Source organism: Fopius arisanus, unplaced genomic scaffold (genome assembly GCF_000806365.1).
Source record: "Fopius arisanus strain USDA-PBARC FA_bdor unplaced genomic scaffold, ASM80636v1 scaffold00066, whole genome shotgun sequence".
Taxonomy (NCBI): domain Eukaryota; kingdom Metazoa; phylum Arthropoda; class Insecta; order Hymenoptera; family Braconidae; genus Fopius; species Fopius arisanus.
In genome coordinates this window covers 700,052-727,463 of record NW_011887805.1, presented here as the reverse complement: position 1 = coordinate 727,463, position 27,412 = coordinate 700,052, and the positions used below count along the sequence as shown (strand labels likewise).

Genomic DNA, 27,412 nt, shown 5'->3' with positions numbered 1-27,412 from the left:
AAGTCATAATTACACAAAAATGTCCTCTCGCATTATCAATACAAGATGCGCTTGTAAGCGTAACGCAAGTATTCTCCTCAATTACGGAAGCCAAGCCCGAGTTTTCTTTAGCATAATGCACAGGTGGACCGTTTGATGGAGGGAGACTGGTGTCAGTTTTAAAAGGATGGTAAAGATATTTGGGTTACCTGGGGGCGGTTGTTTGCTTCCTCAAGTGTTATAATACCCAGCATCATTGCATTCGTTTTCTAACGAGCATAGTACCGGCCAACCGTTACGCATCAACGAAGTGAACTGTATTGCTGATGCATGTTGCAACATGTTTCGAGGAGGATATTAATGATCATCAACAGCATGAAGAGATCATTTTGCCTTCTTTTCATCAGGATATGTCCTCCAACGGTGCACCAACTGCTCGGATTCAGGCAATTAACAAATTGCATGTAGAAAAGAGTTTTGCAATATTACATTACATGACAATTCACCTACTGCTAATAAAACTCATTTTCTGTTTTACTCAAGTTTCGGAAACTTTTAAACTGATCAACAATATATTGACACTTGGAATTAATGGAGAATCTCTTTTGGGGAGGTGAAAATGAATTGTCGTTTCTCGATTAAAATGATAAATATTTAAACAATGATTTTTACTGATAATGAAGAAATAAAAAAAAGGAGAATTTGGTATTGGAAGAATACACAGGTTGGGGGGATGTAATGAAATTATTTCTCTGGTGACTCTCAGTGACTTACACCCACTCAACTTGCTCACACTAACATATCACTTGAGTGATCCCCAGGCCCCGCTTTGCCCCTTTGGTTAGTACACAAGAGCCGTTCGAACACTGTGAGGCCGTATATGGTGGTGGGCGGGAAGCCGCCGCAGCGAATAATCTGTGTGTGCGTGTATGTGTGTGCAAGCGCTCTTGTGCGCAGTGGTAGGGAGCATGCGCACTGGCATCGAAATTCATGGAACTGGCGGTGTAGTGTGAGGGAGGGGTGGACGGTGGGACTGGTAGGGCACAAGTTTTGTTGGAAGAGGAAGGCAGGTCGGCACGATCGAGCACACGAGAAGTCGCGCAGTTGTGATACGATTGTACAGTGGTGCGCGTGCGTGAAAAATACCCAAGTAATTTTCAGTTTTAATCGACAATTTAAAAGTTTCCAAAACTCCAGTCCGTCAACACTGCCTATGGTTAATAATCACAAGTGAATATCCATTAAGAAAAACTCACCAAGTGCGACAGAGGGACAAATTGGCCCTTCGTCTCTGTCGCTCGACTCTCCATATCCAACGATTTCGGCTTCGCCTTTGCGAATCGCAGGAAGGATAGATCGCACGTACAGACAACTATCACATACTCCGCGCTGGACGAGTGGTATTTGCAACACCCAGCGGGCTAAGTGTATTATTTTTCTTCTTGGGACGGGCGTATTACCATTCTCGAGTCACGTTAGAGCAATTGACCACTATTGGAAACACGGTTTTTTCTTAAATAATCCCTCAGAGGAGTTTTTTCTGCGGTTCTGAGTATCATTCTGTTACAAATATGTGTGATAATACCAATACCACCACTCAGAGTATAGCGGACTATCTGTCACAATTGCTGAAAGACAGGAAGCAGCTCGCCGCTTTTCCCAATGTCTTCATACATGTGGAGAGACTGCTGGATGAAGGTGAGTTCCTAAACTAATTTTATGGTGGGGCCGCGGGAATTATTTGAGGAAGGCTTTTTTTTTCTCCGCGTGAAAACGTTTGTTTACATTGTTCATTTGGAGTATCGGTATTTTGAGGATAAATGTGAGAGTGGGTGGAACGTGTCACGCGGTTACGCCTTCTTGTTGTTGAGGAGAATCGTGTGGAATGAGGAGACTTGTACTTAAGGCCACTTGAAATTCTGAATCATTGCGTGTCACGTGGGCTTTTGTATTTGGTAGGCGTACGGGGGTTTGGATTTTAAAGAGCTGCTGGTGAGCGGTGCAAGGCCGGTGGGAATTGTTTACTTGGGAGAGAAAGAGAGAGCGCGAGCGAGAGGGGGGGGGGGGGGGGGGGGGGGGGGGGGGGGAGGAGATGAGAGAGAGAAAAAATACGCTCAACTTGTTTTCAACCTCCGGAGAAAACCTTGGTTTCGTATTTGTCACGTGTACGAGTCCTATTTTGGCAGGATTGAATAAATGATTTGTGGTATTTAGAAGGTTTTGCTCTTTCGGTGAAAACTTGGCGTATTTTGAAATGTGATTGGTTGTCGATCGGGCAAATGAGTTTATATGGTATGAATTGAAGCGCAACAGTTGTTGAGGACTAGTGGGATGTTTGTCGAGCAAATATATTGGTCTTGGAGAACGTCGAGATGGGGGACCAGGTGCTACCAGACGTTATCACTATTTTTCCAACGGGTTAAGCATAAAGAATTAACTATCAATGAAATTTATAAAACTTCAATTTTGCATTCGTAACTGATTCCGTTGTTTTATCAGCCCAAACGGGATTTTATCGGGAATGGAGAGAAAAAAGGTCAGCAAGTTCAGGTTTGTCAACTCGATTTCTCCTTTTATTTTCCCGTGCCTTACCCGATTGCTGCAGTGGAAAAAAAAAATCGGATTTTATGGCAAGTAATGGTGGTGGAACAATGAAGAGCCATTTTATGGCATTTTGCGTGACCTTGTCAACGTCGTTGCCTTTCGTCTCAAAGAGATTCGTTGCGATAAAAATGACGCCAAGCCCCAAGTGCCGCCACCACTGGAATCTCGAGTGCTTAATTAAAGTCGATTTGCAATTCCAGTCGTATGTATTTTTCCTTCTCCCCTCCGCCACCGTCGCCGCCACCGCCGCCTCCTCCTCCTCCTCCTCCTCCTCCTCCTCCTCTTCCTCCTCCTCCTCCTCGTTCGAGCTTCACTCCCTGAGGGCACCACTCCGAGGAGCCCAATGTCTCGCACCATATTTATTATGCCGAGCCATGGGGAGAAAGATCGATTCGCATTCCCCGTAGAATACCGAGATATCATTTCGCTTTAATACATTTCCACGCAGCCCGTCCGCAATTTATGTCTTATACTTGGATTTGTCTTTGCACATGACAAATTAGAAATAAGTAATTGTGAAAGGGAATTCCATCGGTGTACAGAAAAAGCAGTGATAGATTATTTATTCCTTGACTCAAGAAAATAGGAGGAAGATGTAAAGTTTTTGGCTCTCAATTTTTTCAATGATTTAGTGTTTAACAAACCGGAAAGACTTTAGTCGAATAGCAGGGCCAACCGAGAGTTTTGTCATATTTTAAACAAAAATAAATAGCTCATGCACGTCATCACGTCATATTAACAACTTGCCTGGCATAAATCCCAAAAATTTATGCACCGATGGGTTTTATTCCTTCGCCCCAAAAACGAGGGTATTTTAAACGACCCCAAAATTCAACCCAATTCACTCCCTCCCCGTCACCAATAGCCTCCTACTATTTTGATGTGATTTTAATTGAAGGAAGTGGCGTCACTCTGAAGGCTGTGCAGAAGTATATATACTCTCTCAAATTCCAATTAATTATTATGGATTTCTTATTCGTAAGGAATTTACACAGCGTTGCATTGGAGGCTCTATTTCAACCTCGTCCAACGAGTTTTCTCGGTGACCCACTGGCGTGAATAGAACACATGCGTCGTCCAATGGCCGAGTATTCTCTCGAGCTGTTCTTTCGAAATGTTGCTGACTTGTCATCTTCAACTGTCTCAAAAGCACAGAGTCCTTGAAATTCCACTTGAATGCCTTCAAGTATATCAACAATTCCTATGGACGTCACAGTGAAAATTCCAGGTGATAAATAATTTAACAGATTCAAATGGTCTGCCTTCATCACCACAAATATCCCTCTCAAACTCGACGTATTTCTTGACATATTCGCTACCGTTAACTCTTGTCTTTTTTACTTAAAAACTTGCGTCCGCGTCCTCGTCCTCGTCCTCCTCTGTGACCCTGCCTCCGTCGTGGCTCCGTCCTGCTTCCTCTCCTTGCCACCACATGTTTCCCTCCTGCGGTGGCGGCCGCATTCCTTCCTTGTGAACGGCTAACTCGCCGATCTCGCATAAGGGAGCCCCAACTCTGCCTCAACTCCTATACTCTCTCAACAATCCAACCAAACACCTCTACACCTCTTCGGTTACTTCACCCAACCACGCGTTCCTCTACCAATATGTAATTCTACACGTCTAGCGCTCGAGTTTTTCGGCAATTTCAATAGATTCTCTCCAATATTCTCGCCAATATAACGATAACGCTGAGATAGAGAGGAAAGCTAGAGCTGATAGTTGAGCATATATATATAGTTTAATATATACATATTGCTGTTTTTAAAACGCTTCAATGACTCTTTGCGGTATTGCGGTGAACATTCCGGGAAATTGTTCAGTGAACGCACATAAAATGGCCCCCATCACTTCAAGTGAATAATTCAATCTACTCTGTGCATATGAATATCATACATATGCCATAAGATATTTTAACTGCTCTCGAGTACTTTTTTTTTTTTTTCACTCCAGCTGAAACTTCTCTTTTGGCACAAGTGAAAAGGATCGGTTTGTTTAAACTCATCCACACGTACGCGTTTGGGTAATGGTATTATAGCGGTGGTTGGGATCCAGTCCGAGGCTGGTGTTTTGCCCGAAAAGGCAATACACTGAGAACGACCAGTTCACCATTTCTTCTCATATTTTTTTTTCATTCCTGTTTCATTTATCCTCCTCGGCTCGCCTTCCACTTGCCAGATCAACGGAGGATGCTGAAGAATAAAAGGAGATATTCTACTGCCGACGCGTGCGATCGTTGTGGCGGTAACAACATGAGGGGGGAAACGTGAATGGACGCCGAGTGGGCGGTCACCACCGTTGACTTTCACGTCTTGCATTTTGACCACTCCTTTGTCATTTTCTCCATGAATTTTCTTCACTCTGAGACAAATTAAACGTTACATTCCAAATGTTTTAATAACCACATGGATATATACATGGATATCGTTCATTTTATGTTTGAATATTTTTATAATTCTCAAATCACTTACTTTTTAAAAACAATTGTTGAAATTCAACTTATTCTTTGAGGCTTTCAATGAGGAATTGATTTATTAATTAACTCGTATCTGAAAAAAGGAAGACAACGCTGCAATCGAGATGATTTCTGCGCGGATTCTTAACACGTTAAACAACGGGTTAAACCTCATCGGTTGAAATTAATATTAACAAGCTGGAGTGAATTTCTTTTTTCCTTCATTCACGAGCTCAACCATTCCATCAGGTAAACTCGCGCTGAAAATTTCAAGGAAATCCCCGGGCCAAATAACCAGACCCCCTTATATATTGTAAACGCTAGTGAATTGTAATTAGTCAACGATTCAATGGCAATTGTCTATCTCATTAAATGTTCTCGTCACTTCATTTTTCATTCAATCTTGATGATTTTGCGCCTAAAATTGGGAAATATTGGACTGTGTGTTGACCACGTGATAAAATGCCAAACGTGAATTTGGTGTGAATGAAAATACACCTTTACATTTATGCAACAAGTAGTAGAATGGAGTTAATTTATCGCGATCGAGATAAGTAGTGCGTCTAACACACACCCACCAGATTCTCATTGAAATAATCAGCTGGCCATTGGTCATAGATTGTATCCCCTGTATTGCTTTAGCCAAGAGTTTTAGCCAACAATTTCAGAGACCCTTCATTACGCATGTGCCAGTATCTTGGAAGCCGCAACTATCATTGAGTGGTTTATGATGACGATAAAGTCATTCCTACAGCGACACAAATACAAGCCCTCCTCCAATTGTTTGTTATGCAGGCGTGCAAAAAACATTATATTCTCGTTAACATTTTCCTCCGCTGTCTCTCTCTCTCTCTCTCTCTCGCTCTCGGACTTTCAAATGAAATCCTTTGATGTATAGTCTTGAGAATTCTGTGTTGAAACACGTACGTGCTACCTGACTATAGTCAATGGGCGTGACTTCAAAGATGAAGAATATAATCGACTCAGCACCTGAAGTTACTTCCATGTACGTGTGGCAAAATTAAAATTGCATTAGGGTGATTGTTGGAAAATTGTTGAAGGCTTCGAAGTGATCATTCTAGGACCTAGAATCTAGGTGAAGATAATCAGGTATATTAACAATCTCCGTCCTATTAAAAAATTGTTATCATATGTTTCGTAATAGTATATTACGGTACAAGTGAAAAAAAAAGTGATTTTAGGTGTAATTTTGTAAAAATGTATTGAAAGACTAGATATTTTATACTTAAGTATATTTTTTTTTGCACTTGAGACGGATGCGTATGAAATCCGGGAAAATCCAAAATATATAATGATACAGAAAAGTGCGAAAGGGTAGGGTGGTACCTTAACGGCAATTACGGGGGAGGCACACTTTCCTTACAATTTGCTTTTCATGTACATCGAGAAAGCATCAATACCGTTGTGACAGCCAAACTAAAATGTCTGTGGGCACATTATCCTCACGACAAGCGTTTAAACCTCACCTTATTCTTTCTGACTGGCTTTCATGACTTCTTGAAAAGGATTTTTATTCTTTCTTTCATGTTACGTTCTGCTGTACTCTTGAATTATTCTAACGACATTCCACTGAGGAAAATCAACACACTTTGGGTGCAAGAGAAAGGCGAAAATTCGATTTTTTTTTCAGTTATGTTTGATGATATTTGTTCAGTAGTCAATTGAAGAAAATAATATGTTGGACTTGCACTATTTTCATTATGAGTATGAAATAAGACTCCCATTGAAAATTCGCGACGATATGTAATTTTTTAGTAAGAAAATATCGATAAAAATAATGCAAATACGTCATTGAATACTTCAAATTTTAAATAATAATTTTCCAGCAGTATATCTCTATTCTGCTACTGAATTGTGTTGGAGTGAATTTTCGTTAATTTTCAATGCGGCACAGCTGTTATTAATTTTCTCAGCGAACTTCAAAACGCTGGCAAGAAAAATTTAATCGTTTCGTTTCTAAATAAGGAATTGCTGGCTTTCGTTGCCGAGTCAGCATCAAGTTTGGTGATTTTATTTTTTTATTTTTTTTATAATATACGATACGACCGTTACGTGGCAAAATGGAAAATGTAAATAAAAAGTATTGAAGGGAGTAAAAAAATGTGCTGGGAATGCATTGAGGAGGGCCTTGGGGCCCTCATCATGAGAATGAAAATACGAACAGGGAGGCCGATGACCGCGTGCTGACCTGAGAATCCTATCCCAGACGTCGTTCTCCCTTTTTAGGTTCTCATCGTTCCCCCCAGGGCCCTTTGGACTACGTCGTGGGGGAATTCCCCCAGGAGAACTCCTCTTATAGAAAAAAGTATTTACTTGAAGCAACTATATTATATTTTTAGTTGAAAATTAATGTTCACTGGCGCATTCCCTTCATTTTTTTTTTTCCTATAAATTTCTTGACAATTCAGCGTAAGTCGGAGTAGATACTTTTTTCCGCTCTCGAGAAAATCTAAAAATACCCTGAGTGACTGGGAATTGTTAGAATTCTCAAAAATTTGGAATCCCTCCACGGATGTCAACTCCACAATCTCGAGAGCTCCTTCTCCAATTTGCACTGGTCAGGGAAGAAAAAGTTGTAGAAAACCTTGAGTGTGTTGGCTTCAAGGCCCTCCGGATTTTCTTTTTGCCTCAATTTCTTACCGATGGAGAGAGATTTTTTTCTTATCTCTACGGATGAGTTCACACAGAGTGGTTGGTTACGCGTTGGACAGGTTTTCGAGTTATTGAATATGCTTGAATGATCGTTAACCAGAGCCTCTATATGATATAACGGGATCTCGGTAGCTGTCGAATGGAATCGTATGAAATAATCAGCTCTCGGTTCGTTAAAGAACGGAATAATAAGAGGAAAAAATGGGAATGGCATGATAAATGAGTTTATCAGAGCATTCGCCAATGAAATAATGCTCTCCACGATTTTCATTGGTACTCAATCTAGAAAATAGTAAATCAACATTATTGCTTAATTGAGAGAAGCGCGAATGAATTATTACATTGGGTAAAAATTAGTCTTGATCGTTCCATTCCCCTTTGATAAACAAAACCAGTCTGGGTTATCACCATTATCTTCATTTCTCAGTATTGAACTTTTCATTTTTAATTCACTGTCTCGGAAGTTTGATGCGAAATGTCAAAGCTCTTGTATGACGGCTTTTATCAAAGGGAGCGCTCAGTCCGCACAGGGAATAATATATTTGTGGGGCAAACAAAGGCAATATGCCCATTTTCTGATAACACCGGACATTATCCGCTACTTGAGGGTAAATATTTCTCTGTTTGCAGATCATCGGAGGGCTATACCGGAGAAGAAAAATTATTTTGATTCAGAATATTTACTCGATTAAAAAAAATCTGTCACCGCAATTGATAAAGTACGATAAGATCACAAAATTAGCGTTGAACTACAGAAAAGTTATTTATGAAAATATCAGTATTTTCATTGAAAAAAAAAAAAAAACAATTTTTCAAAGTGATAAAAAAGCCGAAGGGTGAGGTAATCATTTTTAATAGTTCCTTACAATGTGGATCACCATCTCCATAATTGCGTCGTCCGCCTAACCGCCGACGGTAAGAACATGTGAATGACCATTAAAGTACCAGCATGAAATTCCCCGGGATCGAACTTCAATTAAACTTTATGCCTCGGATGTTTCATTTGGGAATTCCTCTCGTTATAAAGGCGTATGGCTTTTCCCCGTGGGAAAATAATTTTTCTCGCTTGCCCTTCACCCTCGTGTCATCGTTACATTCAACAGGTAGAAGATTTTTTTTTTTTTTTTGTTGTTTATTTTTTCCACTATCCCCCTCACTTTTTCACTACTCACCTTCACGGAAGAGCTCCCTTCGAGCAAGTGTATTGTGAGAATTACCTAGGGGAGCAATGAATGAGACCTGTTGGGAGGGGACAAGACACCTGACCGACTGAAAATCGGCCTTTTAAATTCTCAAACTGTTCAGTTCAATTTTTAATTCTCCCCTCTTCCGCAGAATAAATATTCATCATCGCTCCTTAATCTATATTTATCTCATTTTCCCATGACTTTTTTCACTAAATTGATTGAAATTCATTACATTTTTAAACAGTATTAGTATAAATTTTCAATTTAGTCGTAGAAATCGTACTCGTGGAAGAATTATAAATACAAGAACTGAGTCACACTGTAAAAATAAGCAATGTTGCTTAAGCATAAATTTTCTCTCATCGTCTTTCGCTTTGAAAAACCACACCACTGAATTTTCGTGTTTGTTTGTTTCTCCTGTTTTAAACATCTCAGTATAATTCGTTAAAGCGCCCGATTATTACTGTACCAATTAAAAATTAGGGACTTGCTGCTCAATCATCTCACTTCTTTGACTTCTCGCCAACGTACCTCTTCGTTTATTCAAATAAATTTGAGGTGCCATGGTGATAAATGAAACATGACTCTCATCAGGTGAATTCCGAGTTGAGATTATGATTCTTACCTCCCGGTTGTCCAATTAACCTCTTCACTGTATATTGAATGGTGATGTAATTTTTACGAGTTGTTCTACCAGCACTAAGAATACGAGACACCAGAGACTTTCAACATCTGTGCGTGAGCACTCATCTCCAAAAGACCCACGTTTATTTTTTCCCCCAATCGGAGGATCGATTATGCAGCTGCAAACTTCCGGTCTTTAATGATATATTTCACGCTATTTGCGTGTGGGGTTCATCGACACGGGAAAATTTTCAAATCAGTGTCATAGGAAATAAAATCTTTACCGGTTATTTGTGAGTTTGTTTCTTTTTTTACTAGTTATTTTTTTCCTCTTTTCAATGAACCGATGAAACTGGAATAGTCGCGTCAACGGAGGACGAAGGGGTGCAGGGGTTCGTGTGGAATTCGAGCCGTTCCCTGCTCGAGAAAAATTCTTCAGCAGCGACTTCAACTCGGTATAATCTTCCGATTTGATCTCTCGTACAGGTCCATTCATTCGGTTTTTTTTTTATTTTCCACCGAAGTAGTTCTCAATAAATTACTAACATTCTCACAATTTGACCAATTGTTTTCGCTCAAAGGAATAGCATGCGTCAATTGGAAATAGAGCAATAAGGCTTAGAAATTCGCAGTTATACTCGTGTTTATTTTAATGTGTTGACAAAATGGGAGGGGATGGCAGTAGATTGTTTCTAGGCCATTATGGCCTAGTAGTATGTCACGGTGCACCGCTCGCAATTACGAAACCCGATGATCTCATAGTAATCACTGTAGTACAACACTTGCTATGACTCCATTCTTCCACTCATAATGCACTCAATGCACTTCTTCAGAAAAAATCAGATACCGTAGAGTTGAGGCTGGATATTCTGACAATGCCAGGTTTGCATTAACACTCGGATAACTATGTAATGAAACAGTAAATGTAGGGATTTAATTTTAGATAAATTATCGGCGATTATTATTGGTGCGACAGCTGGAGCTGTGTGAAGAGAGGATTGGATTTTTAGAGCAGACAGACCGAAATAACCAGATTTATTTTTGGAATTCCAGAGACTCGATCATCATTTGAAAAGTCAATTTCACTTAGCCTTCAGCCTGTTCTGATTGTTCTGATTATTTCAAGAATGTGGTCGAATATTACATTGAAAAAAGTTGGTTGTTGGAATATTACCCTTGGCAACAATTCAATGAATTAATGTCTCCGTTAGTATTTCCATATTAAACACAAAAACCAGTGAAATCAGTAGGTTTGGATGAGGGTCATTATTAGAAGGTATTGGTAGTGCAGGTGCAGGTGCAGCCGGTCCTCGGCAATATTTTTTCACTATCTCGTTATCCTGTGGTGAAACCGTATTTTCCATGAGCAAGTGGGGGTCTCCTGGCGCATTATTCACGCGCCCAACGGGACCAAGAGGTCAGACACGCGAGAAAGTGGGCCACATTGGGAACGTTAACCTTTTGCTCGTTGTTGTCGACTTTTTGATACCATGTCAATTACACCATCCCAATTCTAGAGAATTAGGGCCGCCCTAATTCCTTGATGAAATGCGCACCTTGATGAAATTTTCGTTTTCAAGTGTATTTGCGAATGTTTTGTAAGAATGATAATTGATGCTTCAATAGTTACTCATTAATCATCTCCTCATATAAGTCCATGCTTTTTTTTTTTACTAGAAGACCCTTTGCATCAAAAAAAAAAAAAAATCATTCAACATTATATGCCAACACCTTTTATGCATAGAACATACAATAATCAACTATCAAAAACTTTCTTTCAGTATAATTAACATATTCTATCAATAATTATGAAAAGAATGGCTCCATGGAAACGGTATTTTGGATGAGACAGTAACGTGCGGGCGGGCAAGACAGGCGGCAAATTTAGTGGGTTTATCGCAATGTGCGTCGTATTAATGATGATGCGATTGCGATGAAAAACCGGCTGATCCGGACGAGAAGTGATCAGTGGAACCATAGTCCGGTTTATCTACATTTTTTTTCCTTCTTTTTCTGTTTAATTTAATCTCGAATAGGATGAATATACCGATGTACCATGCGATCGGGCTTGTTATGAATCGAAATTTTCATCCCTCATTTATCTCTCCGACAACAATTTTTGTGATTTATATGTGGAATTATTAAATTGCATTGGCAATATTGGGAGGAAATTTTTATTTTTGATATTTTTTAAAATGCAAAAAGATGGGAAGAATGAGGCTGAAGGTGGAATGGGCCACGCCCAGTCATTAGATTTGCAAGACTTCTCGTGCGCAAGTCCTGAGAAACAAGTGAAACATAAAAAGAAGGAGGGTTTATATGGTAAGGAACATACGCCCCCGACGTTTAATGACGACGAGACGCGACGTCAATGCGACTGCGTATAATACTGGAAATTTCTGCAATCCCTCCTTGGCCTTCCCCCCTTATCCGGACAGCAGAATGGTAATGCGTGTCTGGAGTTGCCTCCACTTCCATGAAACAGTGATTCTTTTGTCGAGTTAATTAATCATTCACTTTTACTTTTTTTCCTCTTGGGGTATGACACGGACACTTTCTCGACACCGATTCATGGACGTTCAACCAGCACCCATCCTCACCTCACCTATATTATCTTAAATGAGTTGTCGTCAATCCGGTGTTGTTGCTAAAAAACTTCTCTCAATTTCTTTTTATTTTTACGAAATTTTAAAGAATTCATTAGGATTCGCGTAACAGTGGCTAGCTCCAATAACAATTGCATGGAAACACTACTGTGTTAGGGACACGTTTATGTGCATATTTTCATGTACAGTGGCAAATACCTTGAAGCGTGACACGAATCCACTTGGTTTGTCGATAAAATCCACACGAAAGTGGATCTTATATTTTTTATTGCAATTCCAGAGCACTGAGGCTTAATCACTCCAGGAATAATCCGATGTTGCGCTCGTTTAACAATTAATGGAAATCAAAAATTGTCTAACTCAACTGAATAAATTAAATAATTAAATGCTCAACGAAAAACACTAATTGCGAATCCCTTCTAAATTTATTGCTTCATTGTGTGCAGTAGATGTAGAAAAAAAAATCTACAAAAAGATCTTCTATATTCTGAAGAGTCTATTAAATAATTTGAGTAATTTTCTAATTTCAGAAATTGCAAAGGTTCGGGCAAGTCTATTTCAAATCAGTGGTGTAAAAAAGGAGCCTCTGACGTTACCAGACCCAGAAGGTGATGTCGTCACACTAACGGAAAAGGTCTACGTGCCAGTAAAAGAACACCCCGATGTGAGTATGAAACGGCTGTCTAGAATTTTAAACATTCTTCTGTGTAAGAGGAATAGCAAGAATATCGTTGCAGCTTGGTGATAAAAAGGAATACATTGATACGTGAGATAGATAATGTAATTGAGAAAAAAGGTTAGATGATGTTGGGGGAATTGTCGTCCGCCCACTGGCGTCTGTAATCGTGTCTGATAATAATCCCAAGTCGATACGCCTCAATGATTATTCAGGCGAGTTCTGAGCCTTTTTCAGGGAGGAGGAACAATATTTTTCAAGTGCCCCTTTACACAATATTTCTGTTTATTATCGAATTTTTAACTGCGACTAAAAAAATCAAATGAAGATGTAATTTCGTAACTCTTCATTGACAAATCATTCTTAAACACTCCATATGATCTACTTGATTCTGCAATAATAATAATAATAATAATAATAATAATAATAATAAAGTGTATCGGGATTTTGGGGATAGCCAAGGTAATGTTTCCGTCGGGTGTGCATGGAAATCTGGTTGGTGGTCTTCCACATGTGCTGTATGGTGACGATAAAAGGGAGATGAGAAAGAGAGCTCTGGCTGCATGAGAAAATGTGTACAAGCCAAGGCGTTTATTTTGGTCGATGTACGAGAATAGAAATCCAAGAGAAGTTTGCCCACACGCACAGTACACGCACTCACCAAAACGCTCTGCCGACTTTACTCGAATACCATTTCAGTTATAATAACGGCCAAATACCCATAGGCTAAACTCACTATTTTTCACTGGTTTTCCCTCATCTTTCCACAAGCTTCTTTCTTAATTTCCAATCTCCTCGGTTGTTAGTTTTTATAGAGTAAAACTCGATCCGAAAAATGTCACCCATTCAAACAAAACAATTTCAAGGCTGCAATTATTGTACACTGACCTCATTTACATCTACAGAAATTCACAGTAGCCCATTATTATTGTGTAAAGAAGATAAAGGGTAGATATTGAGTCAGTGGATAAATAGAAGGGACAAATTGTTGGGGAGACAAACATCGGAGTGAACCGTTATTCAATTGAAACTAATTATTCAAGAACAAAATATCGTTTTACAATTAGCTGCATAAAATCTCCTAATTTTACACAGGTCCTATTCAATTCCGTCGAATCATCCAGAATGAGATTTCTTCTGGATTGAACCAATAGAAAATAGGCGACGAATTGATTAATTCTACCACATAATGCCACTTGAGATACAATTATCCTTCCACGACAATCCTGGGACATATCATTGATATGGAGTCAATGGATTACATAATCTCGACGTCGAAATTGAGGAAATGGAGATATTGTGATCAATGAGTAGACAAACGGAGTGAGCTAAGTGAGCTATTCCAGCGAAGGTTGTAGTCACGCTCTAGATTTGATGCTGATATATACAAAAGTGTTTCACCTCGACGTGGCTCGTCACAACCAAATGTCTCAGGTTTTAAGCGTACCTATATGAGAGCTCAGAGCCCTGAGAGCCCCTGAGGCGATTTCACATGAGAATCACCAACTCTCGGTCCATTAAACCCCCTGGGTTAATGCTTCAATGACGGCGCACCCTGTTCTTATTGTTCGCAAATAGTTTTTCCATCGAGAAGGACAGCATATATTTTTCATCCATGCTAAATCCATGAAAACCTGCAGACTCGGAATTTTTTTATTGCAATGGCCAAGTTACGAATTCATGGGTTATCCATGACGTTGGATATGAGATGGATAAACAGCGGAATAAATTCTGAATTTTATTTTCGCAGTGCGAAACCATTCTATAAAAAGACACCCACTGGATTCCACATGATCGGGTTTCTCGTTAAAAGAATAAAAAATAAGAGGAGCAAATATTCGCTCTTTCTCTCTCAGCTGCAGAAATTTCCATCCAATTCTATCCTTCAAAAAACTTAACTAAAGAGCATTTGAAAGATAACATTTTTAATACAGAGAATATGTGCAGTCAATTATTTTAAATTTTTGAGAAGCAGTCGACAACTTTTTCACTAAAGTTTATATTATTTTCCAGAATTATTCGACCAAGTTTATGGATTGCAAAATATTCTGTGATTCTACTAAAAATATTCAATCCAGCTATGAAAAAAAAATCCTTTTGATTTTTAATATTCACTTGTTAGTCACATTGTAAAGCCACGTTAACCAATTATATCTACATATGCAATAATATTTTTTTGACAATTGAATTATTATTTTATTGGTAATAGTCAGACGGAAATGGGAGTGATAATTATCAGGCTAGTACCGATAATTATTACAACGATTTCTGAGAATGTCTTGTGAAGTGTTAGCCGCTGGTTATTGTTACAAAATCTATATTTAAAGGCTGAACTGGATGGCCTGTAGGTCGAAAAGTCTTGAGAATGTTCGGATACACAAACGCTTACCCATTGCTTACCAATCCGGTGATCGGGCGATGTTAAATCTTTGAAATTAAAATTGTTTTAATTATTTTTGAAAATAAATTTACTTCCATTAACAAAGTGTAAAGAAAATATATTGAAATTCAGGACTGATGTTCTCCACTGATTTTCTCATATACGCAGAGGAGGAAAAACACTTGGGTACATGAATGTTCCTTGCTTAGTCAGTCTCTCCTAATTGTAGGGTAATTGCGAGGGGTAACTACACGACTTTACACCGGATATAAGGTCTGCGAGTATTATATGACCGGTGCGCTCTTTTCAAGTGCTAAATCTTTAATGCGAGACAAAAAATATTTCAACTTTGAAAGAAATTCTAATCTTGAAACCTTACTTGATTGATGATAAAAATTTTGAATAATTGAATTAAAAAAAAAAAAAAAAAGTTTACTTATCGTACAGAGAGTGATGTATTTTACAATGTGTGAAGAAAGGTTTAGAGAGGTATCGAGAAAATGATGAGTAGAGGAGTTGGCGGCACCTACATTATAATGACGGGGCGCTCCTTTTTTCGAGGAGTTGGTGGCGGCGTCGGTTACCCCCCACCAGCAGTACTTACCAGTAGGTCTTACTTCACATCCTCAAATGATAATACGCAATTGCGTATCTTCCTACGCAATGCTCCGTGTCTCTAGACAAATACATTTTAATCCTTTCCCCCTTGAAACTGTGGGAAACGAGCGTATTTGTCGCCGCAAACAGACATTCAACATTGCATATTATTACAATCACGAAGGTATTAGCATTGGCTAATAGGAAAAAATGTTCTAAACATTTCCTTTTAGGTGGACATCGTAAAGAGCCAAACATAAAGTTTAAGTGGCTATTGTGGCTAGATTGCTCGTATATGAATAGTTGAGTGAAACTAAGCTTTCATTTTAATCTCGTCTTTCCTATTTTCACAATGTGCAAACTACTGTGTTCACAACTCTCGAGGCTTTGATTCTATATAAATATCTGTATATCGTTAATTTTATTATTTATCGTTTCAGTTTAATTTCGTTGGAAGGATTTTGGGGCCACGTGGAATGACAGCGAAACAACTTGAACAAGAGACAGGATGTAAAATAATGGTGCGAGGCAAGGGCTCGATGAGGGATAAAAAGAAGGTAAAGCCCCAAATTCGTAAGTCATTAGAGCTGTAACGGTGAGATCAAACGAAAAAATCACAGACAGACATGCAACGCCATTCACCATTTATATTGAACTTTTTGGTGCGCTTGAATCTCGTGATTTTATGTCCATATTCGGGTTAGAAATCGAGGTGAACACTTGGTGAATGCCTCGTGGCATGCGAGTTGGATTAACACTCGTTTGAAGAGAAAATGAAAATATGGCCTGCACGCTGGCAAGCGTACACCTTCACCAGTACCAAGTCGAATATGCCCATCATACCTGTCGCGTAGTGTATTGTAGGAAAATGTTACCGGTTAAGGTGAAATGAGAGGAGAATGGAACGAAGATAGAGAGGTGACACTCCACCGTGGTCACTGCACTCTTCATATATACTCAACCACCTCCCTGGATGGCTGAGTGATTGAGTGACTTTTCAAATGTCCCAGTACTTTTCCGCCGAATTCATTCATTTATTCATATAATTATTTTTATATTCAAACTATGCATTAAAATTGGTGAAAAATGAACTTGAATATTCTTATATTTTTGCTTAAAATTCACCTATTGACTGAATTTCTTTAACTATCCCTAATGGACTCTATTTTTTTTTTTTTTTTTTTTTTTTCAATTTGCTACTCGTCCCAACACAATTTCCCATTATTACGATTTGCTTCTAAATATTCATCACTCTCGTTCAATTTCTATGGCATCCGAGGATACCTCAAACTTTTACTTGTTTCAATGCTGCGAGTATCCAACTGAATAACTATGCATTAAATATGAATCATTGTTTTCAAGCTGCGCTTGGCAATCGTGTGAAAGCTCTTGTAAGTACATAATGTGATACATTACTCTCATTTGTTATTTTGCGTTGCGTTTTTCTCACAATTTAGGATTGAGTAGCTGTAAGTGCTGTAAGGCATGAATAAAATGTATCATATCCACCAGATTTACTCAGAGTTATGTAATGTTCTTGTCGCCGAGTGAATGGTCTGTGCTGTGTAATGAATTTTTTATCATTTCAAAATTACGACTCATGGTGAAGCACTCGATGCGATATAAATTCATTGTTTCGATTGACTCAACAGGAGGAGCAGAACCGGGGAAAACCAAATTGGGAACATCTCACAGACGAATTGCACGTTTTACTCACAGTCGAGGACACTGAGAATCGCGCTACATTAAAGCTCGCTCGTGCCGTCGAGGAAGTCAAGAAACTTCTTGTGCCCGTGGTGAGACAGTTCCAACTTGCTTCTTTACAAATCTTTTTTTACTTTCTTTTCCCAATTCTCTTATTAGCGATTGAATAAAATTTGACAAATTCACTCCAATTAAACTCAGAGACCGAATCATATAAGATGATTTTATTTAGGCCACCTTCAAATTTTCTTTTCATAGAAAATATTATTAGAAAATATTTTTCACATAATAAAGTAAATGTATTAAATTAATGACAAAACGTTCATATATTTGCGCTTCACCCTTCAATAGTACATGAAAATAGTCTTTACATTCTGTTTCACCACTGATATACAACTGACAAAAAATGAGACAAGTGTTTGTACACCACGCATATCTCGTGTGTCTTTGGCAAACTGTCGTCACAAATACTTGCGATAAAAAAAAATCTCGACAATAGCAATTGAGTGTCTCGTTGTTGATTATCCCCTTGAATACAAAAAAAAATAATTAATTGAGCTGGGTGAATGTCAGAGATATCAATCGGATACTGACGTTGATGTCGATTGTTAGCAGGCTGATGGTGAGGACGAACTGAAGAAGCGGCAGCTTATGGAGCTTGCCATTATAAACGGTACCTACAGAGACTCAAACACTAAAGTTGCTGCTGCAGCAGGTAAATTTATGTCATCTATGAACTATAACCTCATAATTATAGGTATACATGAGCGAAATTTGTAATTGAAAAATTTCGTAAGATCATTAACAATATGGGGGAGTCACCTTGTTTTAAACTCGAGTGAGGTTGGTTAATGCATGTTGATTATATGGAAGATAAAAAGTCTCGTGATTCCAATGAGACCTATCTATGTGAAAGGATAAAGTGTCTCGGGTCTGACCGCACGTTAAAACATATGAGCTATAACAATTGCCCAAGAACAATAGTTATTTTCTATGAAGATGTTGCTTATCGCCTGAGAACTATCCTCGGGTGTTAAGGCATGTGCCGATGAATATTACCACGAGAGATAATATGAATCGTGAAAACAAGTCAATTAACTTGTTTAATCTTTTCGTTTCTGGGTTGGATTTTTTTTCGGAATTATTATGTATGCTTTAATTATGCCATATACAATGAAATCTCCATTGGATTTTTGGGCTAATGTATTGCTGGCAAAATAGTGTCGCTCTAGACATTTTATCTTTGAGTTCTTTTCACATCTAATTCATTCCGTACATGGCCACTATTTAGTTTTTGGTCAGTAAAATTTTTCATTGAATAATCTCTAAATAATAAAATTAAAATAGTGCTGGTTAGCTTATGCTTTAATAATGGAAATAAATATAAAGGATATTAGCTTTAAATAAATGGTTCCACTCCCCTGACAAGACTAAAAATCTGACGAATGATCGTAGCGTTCGACATTGCAGCCTGCGATGAGGAATGGAGGCGTGTAGCAGCAGCAGCAGCTGAGACCCAGCGTCTGCTCCCAGGTCTCGGTACGCAGATGAGAACTCAGAATGCACCCCTTGGTGCACCACTGATACTCTCGCCAAGGATATCCGTTCCAACAACAGCAGCCTCTCTGCTGAATGGCTCAGGCCCACCAGGCTCATTGCTGTCAGCTGGTGATCCACATGGTCTCATCTACACCCCATATGCAGACTACGCAAACTACGCAGCACTTGCAGCATCACCACTTCTCACCGAGTACGCTGACCATTCTGGTGGGTTATTTGCTCGCTGACGCTAGATGCACGAGACCGAGCTCTCATTTATTGATTATTATTATTACCCTATTTCTCTTTGAATTATCAGACTCATGATGAATACTTGACACTCTCTTCACTAGATCCAATTGCCATTATTTTTATTGGATGGAAACACCATCACGACAGAGTGTTCACTGTACGTTTATAAATATTACATCGTCTTATTGTCTAGGGCCCCTAGAGTTTAACTCGAAAAGAAGAACAAAAATAGTTTAAATCAGTCATTTACTAGTCGCGTCATTGTTTGTTTATTTTTTTTTTTTCTTCATTTTTTTTAGGGAGATTTTTCTTTTTTACTGAGCTCTCAATGAAGATAAGTGGTTATTGTTTTTCTTTTTTTTTTCTCCATGTTTTTTTCATTAATCATCCGTAATTACATAATTCCCCCCCGGCGTTCGCGATAGGACGATGCGAGGATGTAGAATGAATGCTAGTCCATAAACCGTCGATTTTTAAGATGCCATGTGGATTGTTTAGGACCAATGGTGAAGGTTAAATCGGTGGAGTTGTACTTTAGTAGATTAGAAAATCGTGCGGATTGTTTTGGAGATCACACCGTCCTTGAGGGGCACTGGGCCCGCTAATGCAAAAAGTATTTCCAACCCATTAAGAGTATCAACATGTAGTGATGTAGAATACGATACGAAAAGCGCCTTGTTATTGCGTTAACGTTCGATAACTGTAAGTGAAGTTGTTTTAACATACCAAACGGATATATATATATATATATATATATGTACTACTTCTAACGGATCCTCGTACACTCTCGTCTGAATAGGTTGAGCGCGGGGCGTCCAGTCATGTGGCACATTTCGTGCATTACTCAGTGCAACAAAGGCCATTAATTGTTTTTAGTAATCTTCTCTTGTAGAAGTTAGATGAGGAAAAAAAATGTCAGAAGTTTATTTTATGGCTATAAAGATTATTATATATTTATTGAGGATGTAGTACTCTAGGACTAGAAGACTAGTTTTATATATTACTATTAATATAATTTCATTTTTTTTTTTTTTTTTTTCATTTTGAACAGCAGTTGAAATTATCCACTGAATTCATTTCTGCGCTTTCACATCGTCCGAATCCCGTTCCCTACAATGACTTTTCTTAATGATTAATTTTTACATTAGTTTATTTACCGCGGTGATGGTTAATCAATATTCGTAGTTTTTTTTGTGCACTGTTAAAAATTATTTTAGGCAATTTTTTGTTACTCTCTTCGGGACGCACCTAAGTTAACAACTACAACGTAATAAACTAGAATCTCGAGTTAGAATTTCCCTAGGGTTTGGTCTAACCCGTGAAACTAAAACATTTTTTTTTACGTCAACTCGATTAACTCGATCGGTCCGCCTTTCCCACGTTACTCTCTCGCTCTCACCCTCGCCTAGTTTTTTCGCTTTGAACTTTTTTTTTTTACGTGCTACATCACACTTTGCAAGATACCAAAATCGAAAAAGTAAACTGTTACTTATTTCTCATAGTGAAGAGCAAATTGGAATAGATTTGATTGTCGATATTCCATTTTTTTTCCATTTGTCTCAAGTTTTTATGTTTTGCAATAATATTATTCAGCATGTCAAACATTTGAAAATAAATAGAAAGTCTATTTTTGCAATGAAAAATCCTATTGATAAAATTTTAAATGACAATAAGCTAAGGATGAAAGAAAGGAATACTTATTGCAAAATGGAATTTTATGGAATTGCCGTAGGGGGTTTTAATGGAAGTTTTAAATGGAATATTCGACTTTTTTGACGATTTTTAACAATATCACATCGAGATATATTTTATTACACTAGTGTAAATGAAAAAACGATCGGTCGGTGATAGATAGGCTGTATGCGTAGGGTCTCTCATAGGCAAAGGATAGGTATATGATGAAAATTACCCCAGGGACCAAATTAAAAGCGTTATTAGAGGACTGATGGTTCTAGCATATTGTTGTAGATGTTTAAGGCATTATCGAAGGCTTTTGTTGATTTCAACAGCAGCGATGAGCCTTCGAATTTCAGCACATAGATCACGAGAATGTCCATTATTTTATATTATTTTATACGATTATTTAATTTTTATTTTTTTATACAAAATGACAAGGCGATGAGCGAATGGAATACGTTTTTACATATATTTATACAATATTTCCTAGAAAATTAGACAATGACAGAGTAGAACTATTATTTTTTTAATGTTGTTGCTTTTGAGTGAGCGCAAATGGCTGGTTACCTTTCTTACTTCAATTTCAGTATCACCAATTACCTGATTTTTCCTTTTTTAATAAACGTCAGAAGAGTAAGATATCAAGTCGACAAGAGAATTATAATGGTTTTACGTTTAATATCATGACAATGTTTAATAGCGTCCTTTCATCGTCTCTCTGATAATCAACAGGGAATTTTCCATAAAAATATATGCAACCAACAATTATCGTGGAATTATAGTTTGTAATGACGAGGCATTTAAAAGAACGTTATAGTACTGTTACGATCTATATTTGCATAATATAATTTTAAAACTCCCATTGCATAACGAAATTAAATGAAATGAGATAAAATTATTATTTGTCGAGGGCGAGATGAAAGGACAGTGTTTTGTGAACAGCAGAGAAAGAATGATAAACGTGACAAAATACTCATGAATTATTTATAATTCCAATGTTGCTCTCTATCTCGCTATTAATAAAAAATCCAGACAATTTCTCTGTCGTTCATAATTTGTGTATAATTAATGATAATTTGTGAGATACAAGTTTTATAGTTGAATCGGAAGCTGTCCTGGATATTGTGCTATAATGAAAAGGGATATGTTTATGCGTCTCAAAATGTACTCACAGTGTTGTATGTTGGGAAAACAGGTGCAGCAGCTGCTGCGAAACAGCGTAGGCATCTGGGTCAGATTCGCGAGCACCCTTATCAAAGGGCTGGCGCTCTCTCGTGAATACAGAGATAACACAGTCGCGCCTTAATGCGGGAAAGGTTAGTTTTCTTTATCACAAGAATTTATACACCTACATTTTTTTCCCTCATACTCTTTTTCTTGTTGAGTATTTTACCATTGGAATTGCACTGTTTTCGCTTGCCAATGTATGGAGGAGGAGAGGCCCTTCTCAACTTCACGTTGAGGAAATTTTTCATCTGTTGTACCTGAACGTGTCAGTGAATCAGGGGACAAGTTAATTTAGGTTCTCATTTATATCTGTGGATATAAGGAGGACCTCATTATTATCGATATTACTGGAAGACACGCAGTATTACATTTCATGAGAAAATTTGCACATCACAGTTGCCCTATTTTTTCCCTCGTGGAAATCATACATTGGAAAGGCAAATACAGGGGTGAAAAATTATATGAACTTAAAATTAAATGATTACCAGTACCATGGTATTTTTGGTGGCTATGTTGAGGATAATTTGATGGAAATTTATCTGAATTCATTTTTTGGCGCAACTCCCCGCTCTTAGGTCTACGCAATTATTTCATTTATAGATAGGATAGGATGTATGAGATGAGGTCATTCGATTAGTTTTTTTTTTTTTAATTTTCCATGCCATCGTGGAGAAATTGTTTTCTACATTCGTCAATATATCTGGGGAGATAGCAACGCCGGTGTGCATCTCCCAACATTTTTAATTTAGAAGCACTGCCCAATCACAGAGTAAAAATGTGATGCTCGATTTATCCCCCTAGACTGTTTTGCTACTGGCATCATGCAAATTGGTTGTATCGAGTGGCAGTGTTGAGGAAAGGCAGAAAAATTAATTGTTTTGGTGCTTATGTATTGATTAAGATTTCAATCTTCCAGGATATCGTACACATTTACATTTGCATTTTGTTTCTTAAATTTTTTTTTTTTTTTATTATAATTTTATGTTTTTTTTTTGGCAACTTGTGCCTGTGGAACAACTTATTGACCTTCCATTTTTAATCTGTATATAAATTTATATACGTACTATTATTATTATATTATTTGCATAAATATTTATATGAAAGAATAAATGAAGAGAAACAAATAAATATCATGAAACAGATGATTTTTTTTTTGTTCTTGTGGAATTTTTCAAATAATTGCAGGGGTGGTAACGTGATGCGACGCGAAGGTTTTCACAATTGTTTATTGATTAATCGTTGATACCATCCCCTTGATTGGTGACACGTGTTGTGATAATCCATCGAATTCCATTTTCAGCTTACAGACCAGACGATTAAACAATAAATAAACGTTTTGTCGAACGTAATATGAATATTTGGGCGAAAAAAAAACACGCGGTAAAAATGTGCTGCTCAATGCTGGCCTGCCACCCTCTTTATTTTCACGTATTACCACTAACAAATAATCTCTTAACGTTTATTCTGATTAAAAAATATCAAATGATAATCCTTAATTTAATCATAGACGCAATATTCATCCATTTATCACCATTATGATCTCGGCACAAAGATAGCACCATTTTTTTATATAAATAATATTTAACTAACAAAAATGCTCCACATGGCCAAGTTGACACTAACGTTTATACACAATTTTTTTTCTCAATTCGATTAATTTAATACTGTTCAATTAATAATTGTAATACAGAGAAATTCGAAAGAAAAAAAAAATATGAAATAATTTATTGACGCTTAAATGCCTGGAACTGTATAATAAATCTGTCCTATACATGGCACGTTGCCGTATAACATGAGGTTCTGACACCCGCTTGCTGATGGGTCATTTTCATTAACTTTACCGAATTTATTAATATATGAAGGAAGAAAATTTAAAAGATAATACTCTGCATCAGATCTTTAATGTTTTAATTTAAACATTGTCTTTGTTTTTACCATGATATTAGTCACTTAGCACTGCTATTTATCTGGTCGCAGGTGCACACCCCCCTAAATTAATTAATTAATTAATAAGCACTGCCTCTAAAATCGGTGAAATACTTCGGTGTAACGATTTTTCAAATATCTCGCAGAATGGCAATGACTAATCTAACATTTCGATTATTGCACCATCCAGAAAATATTAAATCAATGATCTCGCAGTATGCATCCAATTATAAGCTGCATGTCTATAGACTATATAGACTATAGACTATACTCTCTTTCTTGTTATTGAGTTTATCCATTTTCTACCAAATCATTATTGAATTAATATTTAACAGTGATAAATTTTATTGATTTTTTTACTAGTCTCTTTGCCTGTCCTATGCGCGGGGAGGGTACACGAGCCATAATAAAAATTTTAATTGTGTAATCTATCGTTAAATTGTTTTAATGCAATTTTTCATTGACATTTTTTAATATTGGAAAGATGTAAAGAAAAATAGTTCTCCGTGTTGTACATGTTCATCTGTATACAAAATATATAAACTGCTTTTCACTAATAATTAAAATCATAAAATTGATCAAGTGTTGAGGCACTGCTTTCCATTCACATCATCATCAAGTTAATTATTATTAAAATAATTTTATGATATGAAATTATTGAATAATCGATGGTAAAAGCACTGCCCAAGACTAGAACGAGAAATTTAAGTGACAGTAATTTTAAAATTCAAAAAATTGTAAGGAAAAAAGTCATAATCAGATTACTAACAATACTGTTTTTTTTTTCTTTTTTTTTTTATCTTTCTTGTTAACCCTGGTTGTCCATGGCCATGTAGGCTTGGAGTGCTAACAATGGAATCCACTGGTCCCGTGCTAACACCTGGAAACTGTGGATTATCAATCAGCGATCCGCGTGTATGAATTTGAGTGAAATTCACTCAGAAAGTCGCAGAGCCGAGAGCCTTCGCCGTAAGCGCGTCACCAGCCCTATGTGTACGTCTCAAGCTTATCCATTCTCTGTATTCCCAACGAAGACAGTTTAACTTTAACACGATCATTATTATCATCCCTTCATTGCGCTTGCCTTTCGGTAAGACATAGTACTTATTACTGATGTGACAGCAACAATTAAATTCACCGTCACATTTCACCGTTGAATAAGTGTAGAAATTTCGATATTGCTTACTATTCTCTCTCAAGGGTGGGACATTAAATATTTCACTAATGTGTCATTGAGTGGGTGAGCAAGTCAAGGTCAAGGTGGTCGGGCGTGCTAATTACCTATTTTTGTTTATTTCTATTTCGTCAACTTCTACTTCGCACAGGGCAACATTGTGTGTCACAGTCTTCCCAATGCATTTTTCCAATTGAAGGAATTTTTGTTGCTGCATGATTAAATTAAACATTACACGCGAGAATATATTGTAATTGAGTAGTAGAGTGGTAAGGTCATGTGAGTTGAAGCCATACAAATTATTTTATAAATTTGATCTGATAAATCCTTGATAAATTTCAGGAGGAAATATAACGAGACCTTTTTTTTCTCGGAAATTCACTGAGTCGTACGAAAGTTCTTTAGTAAATTCACTTTAAATCATTGGTATTCGGCTCGAAATTACACTTATTTCGCTTAAATACTTCCGTAATTAATCAATTTATATTTTGTCGTGTACCGAGAGTGGACTATGCAATTAGGTGAAACATTTGAAGACACGTGCAATAACCTATCAGAGTTCTTCGGTACTATATAATCGTCGAGCGTTATTATTACCTTGTTATTATTGTTTTCCATAATGATTTTTCGTAGGATTAAAACGTAGGTGAGAGAGAGAATTACTTTAGATGAAGGAAAATTCATACACTATTGGAGAGAGTGAATTATGTTTTGTTGTATTGTAATGAACAAACTAGTTATCATCACATTTTTTCGATGAGGCTATGCAACAGGATTTATTGATTGTTATCACTTGGAAGTTTTTTTTTCTTTTTTCAGATAATTTTTTGAGAATTATTATTGTAAGTTATATATGTTGTATGTAGCTGTTGGAAAGAAGTTGCAGGAGTGATTGTGTGAGAGATTGGATTTACTTAATGTCGAATTAACCTTATAATAAAAAGCAAAAATAACGAAAAGAAAAAAAAAGGATGATAATAAACTCTCGTTAATTTTTGGATCTGCCATATATATATAAATTTAAGAATTTTTAGTGCTATCAATATAGCTAACTATCATTTGTCTATTTTATTCATTAATCACATGGATCATTGATGAATAATCGATGGTAGCTCGTCTTTCGTTGTATATAAATGATCCACAAAACAATTGTCAGCGTTATACTAGGATAAAGAATCATGAGTAATCTGCAATCTACTTAAGTTTATGACGAATATATGAGTGAATAATAATAGCGAGTTTATTTTATTATGGTGTAGATGATGGAGATTCGATAGATACCGTTATGACACTGATACTGTAAAATTCATGGAATGTACTACGGAAAATTTTTTGGGGGGAGGCAGCATTGATTTTATGTAGATATTACGTACTCTGAGATTCTATTTACATAACAATCATTAATTATTATAACCATTAAATGTCTCATTTTTATGTCAAGGGCATAAAGTCCCATATATCGCAGGATTAGATGCCAAGAGATCTGCAATGTTCAACCTTGATCCAAGATCTGATTAAGTGAAAATCGTTAATAGAAATGAATATATATGCAGATGGTTTCTACATAGATCTATTAGAATTAATTAATTATTATGATTAATATGAGAGATAATCGTGGCAGATGAATTGACTAATGAAAATAAAAATTCAATTACATTTTACCGAACTCAACGATATCATGTGAATCGACGATTTGAAAAGCTTTATTTATGCCAAACCAAATAGATTCTGGAAATTTGATAATCATTTTCATATCAATTATGGAAAATTTAGGGTGGAAATTTTGTGTATCGACTGCTTGGAAAGATTGTATTCAGTTTACAATACATTGGACAAGCATGTATTACAGAGATAAATTTATCGTCGAAAGCCAAAAGTTTGCAAACACTATTGATGAATTTTTGTCCATCAGATAAAGCAATAGAGACATATTTTTAATACACGTACAGTTGGATTGAAATCAACATGTATAGATTAAATAAATTGGATAAATGAACAATTATAAAATTCTCAAGCCTTTTGATTGAGTTAATTCCCTCCTATTAGTCCCAACCCCATTATAAATGACCATGTTGAAGGTTTTGCACAGACGCTGGCAATCACAGACACCCCCATTATGTGTGGCGCCCTCCCTC

The 27,412-nt window shown here is 37.1% G+C and overlaps 1 protein-coding gene across 5 annotated transcripts; it reads left to right on the top strand.

The window, feature by feature from the left end:
- The first annotated feature begins 1,033 nt into the window (after positions 1-1,033).
- Positions 1,034-27,284, top strand: how (protein held out wings). 5 transcript variants are annotated; one of them, XM_011309422.1, is made up of 9 exons: positions 2,325-2,397; positions 2,479-2,529; positions 12,656-12,789; positions 16,219-16,335; positions 17,431-17,574; positions 18,095-18,197; positions 18,938-19,249; positions 22,146-22,266; positions 24,940-27,284. In XM_011309422.1, the coding sequence occupies exons 1-8, from the start codon at positions 2,352-2,354 to the stop codon at positions 22,226-22,228; spliced, it is 990 nt and encodes a 329-aa protein (XP_011307724.1). In that variant the 5' UTR covers positions 2,325-2,351; the 3' UTR covers positions 22,229-22,266; positions 24,940-27,284. The 5 variants fall into 5 exon arrangements, with proteins under 5 accessions (XP_011307722.1, XP_011307723.1, XP_011307721.1 ...); XM_011309420.1 differs by lacking the exons at positions 2,325-2,397; positions 2,479-2,529 and adding an exon at positions 1,034-1,677 and having other exon boundaries at positions 17,431-17,571; positions 18,098-18,197; XM_011309421.1 differs by lacking the exons at positions 2,325-2,397; positions 2,479-2,529 and adding an exon at positions 1,034-1,677 and having other exon boundaries at positions 18,953-19,249.
- Positions 27,285-27,412: the final 128 nt, after the last annotated feature.

Excerpts from the sequence above, each read along its gene's own strand:
- how (XM_011309419.1), top strand. The coding sequence starts at position 1,551 with ATGTGTGATAATACCAATACCACCACTCAGAGTATAGCGGACTATCTG. Across the intron at positions 17,575-18,094 it reads AGAAACTTCTTGTGCCCGTG|CAGGCTGATGGTGAGGACGA; the intron begins GTGAGACAGTTC and ends GTCGATTGTTAG. Across the intron at positions 18,198-18,937 it reads TAAAGTTGCTGCTGCAGCAG|CGTTCGACATTGCAGCCTGC; the intron begins GTAAATTTATGT and ends GAATGATCGTAG.